This window comes from Bubalus kerabau, chromosome 17 (assembly GCF_029407905.1).
Source record: "Bubalus kerabau isolate K-KA32 ecotype Philippines breed swamp buffalo chromosome 17, PCC_UOA_SB_1v2, whole genome shotgun sequence".
NCBI lineage: Eukaryota > Metazoa > Chordata > Mammalia > Artiodactyla > Bovidae > Bubalus > Bubalus kerabau.
The window spans coordinates 8262092-8274514 of NC_073640.1; the positions used below are offsets into that span (position 1 = coordinate 8262092).

The 12423-nt window shown below is 46.0% G+C and overlaps 1 protein-coding gene across 2 annotated transcripts in view; it reads left to right on the plus strand.

The window, feature by feature from the left end:
- The window catches only part of VAT1L (vesicle amine transport 1 like), a 165476-nt gene that overhangs the window by 76087 nt on the left and 76966 nt on the right, over window positions 1-12423 (plus strand). For both annotated transcript variants that reach the window (XM_055551307.1, XM_055551308.1), the window contains exons 5-6: window positions 6854-6957; window positions 9182-9237. In XM_055551307.1, coding sequence (XP_055407282.1) covers window positions 6854-6957; window positions 9182-9237 — 160 coding nt within the window. The remainder of the gene's footprint in view (window positions 1-6853; window positions 6958-9181; window positions 9238-12423) is intronic.

Below are 12423 nucleotides of genomic sequence, written 5' to 3' on the forward strand. Positions count from 1 at the left end.
GGCACAGTGCTTGCGGCACACGGGCTTAGTCGCTCCGTGGCATCTAGGATCCTCTCGGACCAGGAATTGAACCCGAGTCTCCTGCTTTGGCAGGTGCATTCTTTACTGAGTAGCCCCCGGGGAAGTTCCTTCCTTTCTTTAGCTTGTATCTTTCAAGCTGTGATCTGATCCCTTCCGTCCTCTTTTCTTTGATCCTCTGAAGTGATATTTTGGCAAGCATCCCTTTCTCTGTTCCTGCCCTGACCAACTTAACTTAGTAAATACCAAGTATCTGTGGTGGGCCAGGTACTCTGCTAGGGCAGCAGATCCAGCAGAAACCACCTTGAGAATCACTGTCTTCAAGGAGCTTAGAGTCTCAGTGGGGAAGACAGGACAAAAGATATTGAAAGGTTCATTGCTTTATAGTTTTGGTATGCACTCTGGTGGAGAAATGCAAGGTGCTAGTGAAATAAGCACAGGCACATGGGGAAATCAGATGTGTCATCCATCGAAGGGAGAGATTTGGACTGAGAACTGAGGGATGAGAATCGGGCCAAAGGAAGAGCATTTCTGACCAAGGGGAATGGCGTGTGCGAAGGCCCAGGGTCAGGAAAGACTTGGTCAGTTCCAGAATCTGCAAGGAGACCAGTGCGGCTGGAGGATGTGGTCAGAGGATTTGGGAGGTAGCAGCAGAAGAGAAGCAGGGCATGGCAGCTCTTCTGAAGAGGTAGCCGTCCATACCAGGGGGCCTCTGTGGCCCCCACACCCCAGGAGCTGCACCATCCCCTCATCCCCTCACTGCACTTGACCTGCTCCCATTAGCCCAGAATCGATGATTCCTGCTGATGTCAGAAAAGTGGAAGATAACAGCATCTGAGAGTATCTCCTCCGACCACCATCCTGCCAACATGACCTCTAACACTTCCTTGAGTTTTTAAGTAGAGATCCTAGGATTAGCCTAAAAATGACTTGAGAAGTCACAGGTATATTTCAACTCTCTGTCCCATGAATCCTACCCTCAGGAAATAATCCTGAAGAAGATAAAAGCCACAGGTCCATATTGCCTATTGCAGAGCCAAGTATTCCTTCTGCCTCGCTGTAGTTGCCCAGGATGGACCGACAGCGTGAATTACAGCATCGTCTATAATAGTGAAAATTCAGAACCAGCCCCCATCAACAACAGAAGGGAAACAGCTCGGTAGATTACACTACACCCACACACTTGAGTATTATGCAGCCCCTAAAAAAAAAAATGCTAGTTATGAAGACTCTGTCAGAAAATGAAAAAAATATCCATAGTAGCATATTGAGTGAAAAAAGCAGTATGCCAAATTCCAGCTACACTGTGATCACAGCTTTGTATAAATCCTTGGCGTGTAAGGACATAAAATGAAAGGGAAAAAAAATCCACCCACTAAGATGCAACAGGAGTGGAATGCAGAGTGACTTTTCCTTCTTTTCTGATCCGTGGATATTGTTTGTTACACAATGTTGTGTGTAATCAACTAGAAAAAAATAATAGCGTAAAATTTCTTGGGACGGAAATTCTTTCATCAACCAGTCCGTCAGTCTGCTTCTTTTGAACATTTCTGCAGCCTAGAACCAGACATTCTAAAGGGAATAAGGGGAAATACTTATAATACAGACCTAGCCCTTATGTCACTCCCCCTTCTCTTTTCAGGAGAGAGATGAGTATGTTCTTTGTTTCAGGAGATGAAACAAAGTGGAAGAGTTCGAAGCTTTGAATTGTGTGCATCTGACTGTAAGGGTTTTAAAAATAAAGAGGAGAGAAAAAATACCAGAGGGAGCACAGAGGGGGGACAGCCCCCGCGTGGGAGCTCGAAGACTGGGAAGTATTCTAGTCCGTAGAGAGGTGGGGAGTGAGTCCCACGCCAGGTCTGCGTCAGTCCTTTCGCTCTTTTGAGCATCTTAGTGAGACCATTTGATGTGTATCCAGCAAGACGGAAATTCCACATCCTACAAATAAACAAACTGAGGCCAAGTGGAAATTAACAAAAGCCTAGCCAGCAGGAGAGAGCGGAGAGAAAACAATAGAGAAAGGGTTCCTTCCTAGAGGTGGTTTTGCCAAGTGCAGGTGGGAGGCATCGCAGTGAACTTTTACTAAGCAGCCTACTGTGTGCCAGGCGCGCTGAAATCGCCTCATCCCTGTGTCATGAGTTCAGAGGTGATGGTTAAAGCCATGGCATGGATGAGTTCTCAGAGAAAAGGGGATTCTGAACGAGAAGACTTGCAGGAGAGCCAAGGACCCAGCTGGAAATGGAAGTTACGATGATAAAGGGGAATTGATCTCTTGATTGTCAAAGTCGAAGGGCCGCTTACCCAGTAATGTCTCAATGGCAAAGGCTACCACTCAGGAGAAATCCCCCACTGATCCGAGTGGGTGAGACGCAAAGAGCCGTCACTTTCAGAAAAGGAGCAGGGGGTTGGGGACCAAGGACAGACAGACAGGAAAATCTTGGATCAGCAATCCCAAAATATCTTGCTGCTGAATTTGGCATAGAGACTCTCCGAGCTGGGGCTATTTCTGTTTGCTTCTTAAGTCTGCAGAGATTTATGACAGCAGGAGAAAGCAGAGTAGGAACTGCTGCCTTTAACTCTGCCCTCTCTGTGTTTGTGTAATTATGCAGGCAAGGTGGACATTCCCAGAAACTGGAGCCCTGGGGGCAGCTCAGAAATGAGGATGGTCTCTGTGCCTCTGACGAGCTGCATAGCTCTGCTTGTGATATTCATGATTTTTCCTTTAAAAGATGCTGCTAAGGTGCTTGTCAATGGAAGGATGAGCAAGGGAGGACCTGACCCAAGCCTCCCTGTGGAAAGAAAGGTGTTCAGTGTTAGTTGTTCAGTCATATCCGGCGTGACCCCATGGACTGCAGGCTGCCAGGCTCCTCTGTCAATGGGATTCTCCAGGCAAGAATGCTGGAGTGGGTTGCCATTCCCTTCTCCAGGGGATCTTCCCCACCCAGGAGTTGAACCCAGGTCTCCTGCATTGCAGGCAGGTTCTTTACTGTTTGAGCCACCAGGGAAGTCCCTACTTGCGGGGCCTGAGCATTTTAACTAGATGCAGTCAGTCCGATCCACTGACTGCGCTTCTAGTGAGTAAACAAGGGGATGGAGCGCTTTTCCATTCTGCCGCTCTCACCTGAAGGAACATTGCTGGCCCTTAAAGGAGCAATGTCTGCTCGCAGGTTTGACTTCTATAACCAAATTGGGTCGGTGGCGTTCTCACCCTCAGGGCCCCCAGGAATGACGCCAGCTTGTACCCAGCTTCTCATCCACAGAATCCATCTCCTGCCTTCCCTTCGCCGCACTGCACCACTGACTTCAAAAGGTGTGATGACAGCAATGGCAGCGAACTGCTGGCCGATTTCAACCCCTGTGCACTGCCCGACTCTCTGCTCAGCCTCCACCGGGCACTATAAGTGGCAGTGGTAGTCATCCCCGGGCTGGCCACAACCCACCCTACAAAACCTACTCCATCTCTGGGGCTCTCACTTGGCGTCCCGTTCAAACCAGGGCCCTCCTATTCCCCACACAGTCAACTGACTCCACTGAGCCTCAGTTTCCTCATCCAACAAATGGGTATAACTGGCCCTGAGTCTCAGGATTGACACCAGGCCTCATGAGATGAGACAGTGCTGCGCCTGGCACACAGTAGGTGCTCTTGAATGTGGGGTTTTAGGAATAGCTAGAAAGTCAGGGTGTCTAGGGTGGCGAGGATAGGGAAGTGGGCGGAGCATATGGTCACGTGTTTCTGTGGGTGTGCCCTGCATTTCTGCAGAACCACAGTCCAGAGGCTGGGGCCACAGGCTGAGGCCAGGCAGCCAGTGCAAGGAGCTGGGATGGGCAGAGGAGAGGTTGTAGGCCCATGAGCAGAATGTGGATGTGAGGAGCCCCGGACAGGAAGTGGGGAGCAGAGGACAGGCAGGGCCAGCGCGGATGCCCCGGAAGGTGTGAACAGCCTTGTGTCGGGGAGGCCACTCCTGCACCTGGGCGGCATCCTGCAGGCCGAGGGAAGGGTCTTAGGGAAGTGAAGTTCACGGGGAGGACTTGGTCCAGGAGGGCTGGCTAGGAGGGGCAGGGCAGGCTCTCACTTCCACGGGAGGGAGCAAAATTGACCTGTGGACGTGAGAAAGGAAGGCGCGCAGCTCCCCTGTGCACCGCCTCCTGCTGCCTCTCCAGCCCCGCTGTGCAGCAGGCTCCCTCCCTTTTTAAAAAATTTTTAACATTCTAAATAGCTTCATTTCAATTAGTGTACAAACCAGAAGAAAAGAACATTTACCAAGGAAAGTTTGTAACCACTTTCTTCTGTTATTGCACACCATGAAAAATTCATCTTATAGTGGTTCAGACTTAGTACTTATTTACACACACATTTGTTTCATACACATATCCTTCTGCATGTTCATATAAACTCACACACCCTCATTCACATATTTTTAAAATATGTAAATGGAAATAAAAGTTTGATGAAATGAAATACCCTTACTACAATTTATTTTTTTTAATCCCAATCTCCTCATTTATTCCTCCCCCAACCTTTCCCCTTTGGTAGCCATAGTTTGTTTTATAAGTCCATGAGTCTGCTTCTGTTTTGTAAATAAATTCATTTGTACCATTTTTTAAAATTCCACATGTAAGTGATATCATACGATATTTGTCTTTCTCTTTCTGACTTACTTCAGTTGGTATGATAATTTCTAGGTCCATCCATGTTGCTGCAAATGGTATTATTTCATTCTTTTTCATGACACAATGTTGCATTGTGTGTCTGTCTGTGTATGCTACATCCTCTTTATCCATTCCTCTGTCAGTGGACATTTAGGCTGCCTCCATGTCTTGGTTGTTGTAAATAGTGCTGCAATGAACATGGGGATGCATGTATCTTTTTGAATTGTGTTTTCTTCCAGATACATGCTCAGGAGTGGGACTACTGGATCATATGGTAGTTCTATTTTTAGTTTTTTAAGAAACCTCCATATTGTTTTTCCACAGCGGCTGCACTAATTTACAATGCCACCGAAAGTGTAGGAGGGCTCCCTTTTTTCCACACCCTCTGCGGAGTTTATTGTTTGTAGACTTTTTGATGATGAACATTCTGACCGCTCTGAGGTGATACCTCATTGTAGTTTTGATTTGCATTTCTCTAATAATTAGCAACATTGAGCATTTTTTTCACATGAAGCAATCAATTTTGTTCATTCAGTTCAGTTCAGTCGCTCAGTCGTGTCCAACTCTTTGCAACCCCATGAATCGCAGCACACCAGACCTCCCTGTCCATCACCAACTCCCGGAGTTCACCCAGACTCACGTCCATCGAGTCGGTGATGCCATCCTGCCATCTCATCCTCTGTCGTCCCCTTCTCCTCCTGCCCCCAATCCCTCCCAGCATCAGAGTCTTTTCCAATAAGTTAACTCTTCGCATGAGGTGGCCAAAGTACTGGAGTTTCAGCTTTAGCATCATTCCTTCCAAAGAAATCCCAGGACCGATCTCCTTTAGGATGGACTGGTTGGATCTCCTTGCAGTCCAAGGGACTCTCAAGAGTCTTCTCCAACATCACAGTTCAAAAGCATCAGTTGCTAATTTACAGATGGAACTTGAACAGACACACCCATGAGATAAGCCCTCTATTGGGTAGAAAGCAAAGCTGATCACTTTGGAAGGGCGTCTGTAGTGGGCTGGGTTTTGGACAAGGCCTGAGGGCTTTTAAAGGGCACACTCTTGTTAGACTCAGCTCTTGCTGGCATGAGAAGGTCACCTTCGCGTCTGAACCCTGGAGGTGCATGTATAATTTCCTAGTTGGCGCCACTGTGGACACAGCTGGTGACATCAGCTAGTGGTAGTGGCTGAACTTTGCTGAAGGATGGGGAAGGGGGTAGAAAAACTGAGTGATGTGCTAAGACAAGATAGCCCCTGCAAACTCACAAACCTGAGGAAATGCCTTTCTTGTCTGACCAGAGCAGGGTCCAGCCACAGCTGGTAACTCCGTGGGCAGGAATATTTTCCCTACACATCTCCCAAGAGTTCCAGTCCTACAGCCCCTCCTGCATAATCTCTTTTAACCCAGGAAGCCCAGTACGTGTTTATTAAGTGCATGAGTAAGTGAATTGCTAAATGTTAAATAAATAAACGGATGAAGGAATCTTCCTAATAGAGGACGGATGTGGATTCCCTCTATGCTGGAACCTTCCATCACTGTAGGAAGATCCCCTCTATTTAACCCTCTTCCTCTGAGAGTGTATTTATAGGTTGAACCTGGAGATTGGACAAACAGAAGTTTGCAAGTTAAATTAGTATGCCTTTATAGATTCACTGAGGAGGGAGGTGGAGAAGGAAAAAGGCAAACCCTGCTAGACTGGAAGCCCCATGAAGACAGGGAGCTTGCTGGTTGTACCATTTGTCTTCAGCACCTTGGACAGAGTCGGGCACACGACCCAAGCTCCATAAATATGAGTTGTTGATTGACAGTCACAAAACAGAGTGACTGTTTTGTGGTTGGCAATCGGCCAAGCATCATATTTTTCATCTCACTTCATTCCTAGCACAAAAAGACATGCTAGGTCCACTTTCCAAAGGAGAAAGCGGAGGCTCAGAGATGTTGAGTAAGGTGGCTAGACAGACTGTGACCTTCCACGCTGGCACCACCCGCTGGGCTTAGCATCCTCCAGCTTTGTGAAATTCTTCGAGACGGACTCAGGAGGATACCTCTGCCTCCAAGGCTTCTGCTGTACGTCTTGATGCTCTCAGAGCTCTCTGTGTTCCTGAGAGTCAACAGTATGACATGGGAGGGGAGAGGGACTGACAGTTTGTTCCCTGACAGGTTACAATATTTTACTTTGTTGTCTTGCCATTTAGAATCTCTGCTGAAGGAGTGGATATTGTTTTGGATTGCCTCTGTGGGGACAACACCGGGAAAGGCCTCAGCCTTCTCAAACCACTGGGGACCTACATTTTATATGGTGAGTGCTCAACAGAAGCATGTGTGCTTGCAGAAGCTCTGAAAGACGAGATGTGCTGATATGTTGGCAGAATAAGATGGGGGTGCTCTCAACTTTTTCATGTTTTCTATGATATTGCTATGGCTGTTCATTGTTTTCTATTCTAAAAGTGCCTACTGCACTATTATCCTATAAGCATGTCTCATTCTACAAGAAATAAAGCAAGGCCAAGCCAAGGTAGTGATGAGATGGAACCTGAACACAGTAGGTGGCACAGGAGGGAAATACAAATAGCTTCAAAGGAAGTTCCAAAAATGAAGCAATAAAGGACCCGCAGGAGGATGGAGAGGAGTGGATAGGATGCAGGTGGGGGTGGGGATAAATGGGAAGAGCTTCATTACTGAAGATGAAGTTGCAAAGTACAAGATTTCCTTCCTCTAAACTACTCCTGTATGTCCTAATCAAGACAGAAGCTCTGAAGGGATGAATTCCACATCTGCCTCTACATTCACTTATATGCTCTTGGGTCTGGGGGGATTTATGAAGGACATCTGGGAGAGGTTTCCTCCAGAAGAATGAGACCCCAGAGCCTCCTCTTTCTCTTTTCTCCCTCTTCTTCTTCCTCGCCTCGTCTTCCTCCTCCAACACCACCTCCTCTTTCTCCTCCTTCCCCTTCCCCTTCTTCTTCTCTTTGTTATAGGCATAGAAAGCAATTTAAACATTAGTCTCCACAAAGGAAAAAAAAACATATCTGAAGCCAGATGTCACATTCCAAAGCCGTATGATCTTGGGGTTCTCCAGTGTGTGAGATTTTTGGCACTCTGTCCCATGGGAATAGAATAGAAAATTGAGCCTTAGTTCTGTATAACTCAGGAAAAAAATACTCAGTTCTGTACTATTTGCTGAGAAGTTTATAAAAGAGATCCGGGAGAGGTATAAGCGGCCAAGCATCACTTTGTCGTCATCAGATCATTGTGACAGAAAGAGAAGGAAGAAGCTTTCGTTGCTGGAGTATTCTGGCATTATCAGTAGTGGCCATGTATTAGTAGTTGAAAGTTTTCAGAGGCGGATGCATAATTTTAAAATTATTACTATTGATAACAGAAGCTATGAATGTCAATGTACAATGTATGGATATTGGCTATGACCGACATGTGAGTCAAATGCAGATGAACACTTTATCCATCCTTGCTCATGTACTAGTTCTGTTTTTTTGCCTTAGTTTCCCGATGTCACTCTGGTGTAATACAACTCGATCATATCACAAGTATCTAATTCATTATATCAATCACTTGGCTACTAAGTAATCAAAGCCTAGTGCTGTGATGTTTGTATCCCATAAAAGCCACGCCATAAAAGGAGAAGCAAGTTCACCAATGCCAAAGAAGTGAGTTTAAGACAGACATTGTTTTTTTCATTTACCGGTTCTCTGAGAAGATCTTAGTCCCAAATCTGTGGGGACAAAACAGAGGAGTTGTTGAAAAGGCACCAATATTGTATAGTATCTCTCACCTTCCACCCAACCCAGAACCCAGGAGGAGGTCTTTTCTTTCTGCACGAGCATCTCAGGGAAGCTTCCCTGACTCAGCTTCCTGTCTTCCCTCTGAATATCACTTGTTCTCACTAGCAAAGCTCGGTTACCTACACTTTTGGTCTCAAATGGTTTTCTCCTTTCTGCCCAGACCTCTTTGGAGGTAACATGAGTCACACCATTTCCTTGGCTTCTGAACCTGTTTTCACCCTCACCTGTTGCTCTGTACCCTATTTTTCCATCCATCTAAATTCTAGCCCAGCCCTGCCTCTCCCCACCACTTAAATGCCCAGTCAATGTCATCTCCCCAAGCCTCTCACTCACCAAGGAGTCAAATTAAAACCATAAAGGAAGCTCACAAATGAGTTCATTTCTCAGTCTCCAAGAATGGAACCAACAAGACGTTTTGGCAGCCCATCACTTTATTAGAATGTTGGCTTAAATCACATTTTTGCCACATGACCAATTTTCCCAAGTGATGAAACGGTCGCCTTGAGAAATGTTACTTCCTCTTTGATCCAGTTAGTTAAATTAGATCTTAGTTAAAATTGTCGGCTTGACACCACCCACCCCCTCCTTTTCCCTCACTTTTCCAAGGCTGAATTAAATTTATTTTCAAGCTCTTGACAGTTTGGGGCCAAACAACTGCCATTCTTCCATGTGAACCAAGAGATTGATTTTCATGAGCTTGACTTAGGAGTCTTCCCTTTGCAGGTTCATCCAACATGGTGACTGGAGAGACCAAGAGCTTCTTCAGCTTTGCAAAATCGGTAAGTATCCATGCACGTCTAATGTACGGGGGCAGTGTGGTGCTTGGCATGCTGTAAGCTCTTCTAAGGACATGGACCTGATAGGCTAACTCTTGTTTGTCTTTCATCTGCATCATTCATTTGCAAGACAGCCTGTGTTCCCACCCTGCTCATTACACATGGTCAGGACTGTGACTTGGGGCGCTTTTGTTCAAATGAAGCAAAGAGGTGAGAGAGTCAGAGAAACTCCAGAAAGCTTTTTTTTTTTTTTTAATTTCAACAGAGATTGTTGGTGTTCTTAATCATTGGTCAAGAATAAACCTAGCATTAGTGAAGTTTGTTTGGTCCATGGAGAGACCAGCCTTTCAGTTTGGCTACTTTCTAACCGGGTCTCCAGGGCTGCCTGACATTTCTCCGTATCCTTATTCTACTGGCTGGGAGATACAATGGGGCCTCAAATTTTCGCAAGCTCCTAGGGCAGTATTGTGATAGGGGCAAGTGTGTGAACCACTTGCATAGATGCTCATGTTCTGAATACAGTGGTTACTGTGTCTGCAATTGAGAAGCCATGTTCCTGGTACATTCACTGCATCACGAACCTACTCAGGTCTGCATTCCCACCTAGAGCTACAGTTGCTAGAATTAAACTAATTTGGAATTGCACCTGCATTTTTACCTCCACTCCCACAACAAGGAGTGGCAGCGTCTCATCAGAGCCTGCCTTCGTCCTCTCTCCTCTACTCTCCCCAGCAGCCAGTGAGATGCTGATGGACTCACTCACTTTGTGAGCATCTTCTGAGCATCTACTGTTTGTGGTGCTGTGCCAAGCACCAGGCACCGCAGTGAATTAGGCTGGTGCACTTGATGTCCTTGGGAGGGAAGGAGACAAGCTGAAATAAGTAACACATATTAATAAGATGCTTGGCATAACATCTCTGAAAGGGATGAAGATAGGGTGTTGCAACAGAAAAGAGCAGGATGGGGTGGAGGCATTATGAATAGGGCAGTCAGACAAAGCCGGGGCAAGGGGTTTAGAATTTACTCTCAGCATGACACTGTGGAGGTATCCAGATGCCCTCAAAGTGCCAACTCTGATTGCCAAAGGCTTTATCCCCAAACGCCCCCTGATTGTGGAATGATCAATACTTCCTGCCCTGAGAGTGGAATGAAAGGGCCTCTGCTTGCATTTGAACTTCAAAGTTCAAGTCAAGGATTACGCAGCCGTGGGATAAACAGGGGAGCAAGAATGGAGCTTAATGAGGGATGCTGTCTGGATCATGTCCCCTGAAGACAGGCTTTGTGTCCTTGGCAGCTGTTTCATTGCTGTGGCTGTAATTAATGTGATGCTGACGGCCTGCTGTGGGGAACCAAATTGCTCTGAAATTACATACAGTTGTAAGAAGTGTTTTCCCTTTCTCCCCTACATGCACAATCACAACACACAGTGTTAATGAAATAATTGCAGTGTGCCCAGGTTTGATGAAGGCGCTTGTAAAAACAGCCAGGATGGAGGGTAAGATTCTCCTGCCCAGAACAAGGCTTCTGATTACCAGAAGGCTTTATAGCTGGAGGTCAAGAATAAAGTTCGTTCCCTTTCAGAGGCCGGGTTCAATATTAGTTGGTCGGTTAGAAGCAAATTGAAGGTAGGGCATGCTGAGGCAGTGGAATGATGGCTTTGTTCTGGAAGGTTCTAGAAAGGCATTTTCTTCTGTACATTGGAGAAAAGCTTAGAAATCGAAGACATAGTTGGACTCATACAGGAATTTCTCACACAGCTATCCTACTGATGTTCCCACTTAAAACTCTTACAGAGTGTGTGTTCACATGCCATTTGTTTTTAGATCATAAGGGTAATGATAATAACAATTGAAATCAACATTTCAAGAGCAGTCTGACTCCAGATCCAAAACTCTTACTCACTCAAGCCAGAATATCTCTCCAACTTCTGATGAGAAAAAGATTATAGACCACATACTACGTGCCAGATGCTGAGCTAAGTCGTTTGTATGTATTAACACACTTATTCCCCCTGTGAGGTATGGTGGGGACACTGAACACAGGATCAGCGACTTGCTTACAGTTGCATGCCTCGTGAGTGACAGACTGGGACTCAGAACCAGGCGCTGGACTCTGGAGCTCACTTAACCACGACTGGGCAGCAACTATAGGCTCAGTGAGCTTCCATTTCACAAACGCTGCTGGAAGCACTATGTATACACTATGAATCAAGTTATTAATCGTTTCTCTGCCTCCGTGTCTGTGGCAAGCAGCCCAGGCCAAATACATGTCTCTTCTAGAGCCGGCCCTGCGGCCCCTGGGGACTGGGTTTTGGTGAAAATGTTGGGCATGAACCTTACCCCTGTTGACAACCTGTCTTTCTTAGACTTATTTTCCAACCATCTCATGTCCCCGCTTTTAAAAGTATTTTACTTTTTTGAGCTTCCTCAATCCTGGAAGGAGGCAGGATGTAAAGGAAACAAACCATAACATAAATGTTAATATCATAAATGTTCCTAAGTGTCCATCACATGGCTCTTTGCCTTCTGTATTAAACTAGTTAGTAACCATTTTAATCTCTTAAGAGTCCTCCGGAAGCTGGAACTTCAAATTTCTAAAGTCTAACAAGAACCAAAGGGGACATAATCAAGACAGAGAAAAGCAATTGGATAAATATTTCTGTGGTTTGTTAATGGGTTATCTATTTATTTTTCCTACTTATGGCTTCCCTGATAGCTCAGCTGGTAAAGAATCCACGTGCAATGCAAGAGACCCTAGTTAGATCCCTGTGACGGGAAGATCTGCTGGAGAAGGGATAGGCTACCCACTCCAGTATTCTTGGGCTTTCCTGGTGGCTCAGCTGCTAAAGAATCTGCCTGCAATGCAGGAGACCTGGGTTCAACCCCTGGGTTGGGAAGACCCCCTGGAGAAGGGAAAGGCTACCCACTCCAGTATTCTGGCCTGGAGAATTCCATGGACTGTATAGTTCATGGGTTTGCAAAGAGTCAGACACGACTGAGTAACTTTCACTTTCACTCACTTATTTTTCATGTCTAAAGTGGAAGACGGGAGACAGGAAATAAGGCAGCCATACTTGTCAGGTGCAGCTTTCCCACTTAGGACCTTAGTGCTAGTGACATTTGTGGATGGATAATTTTGTCTCAAGGACCTGCCCTGTGTATTGCAGGATTTTAGCAACATCCCTGGCTT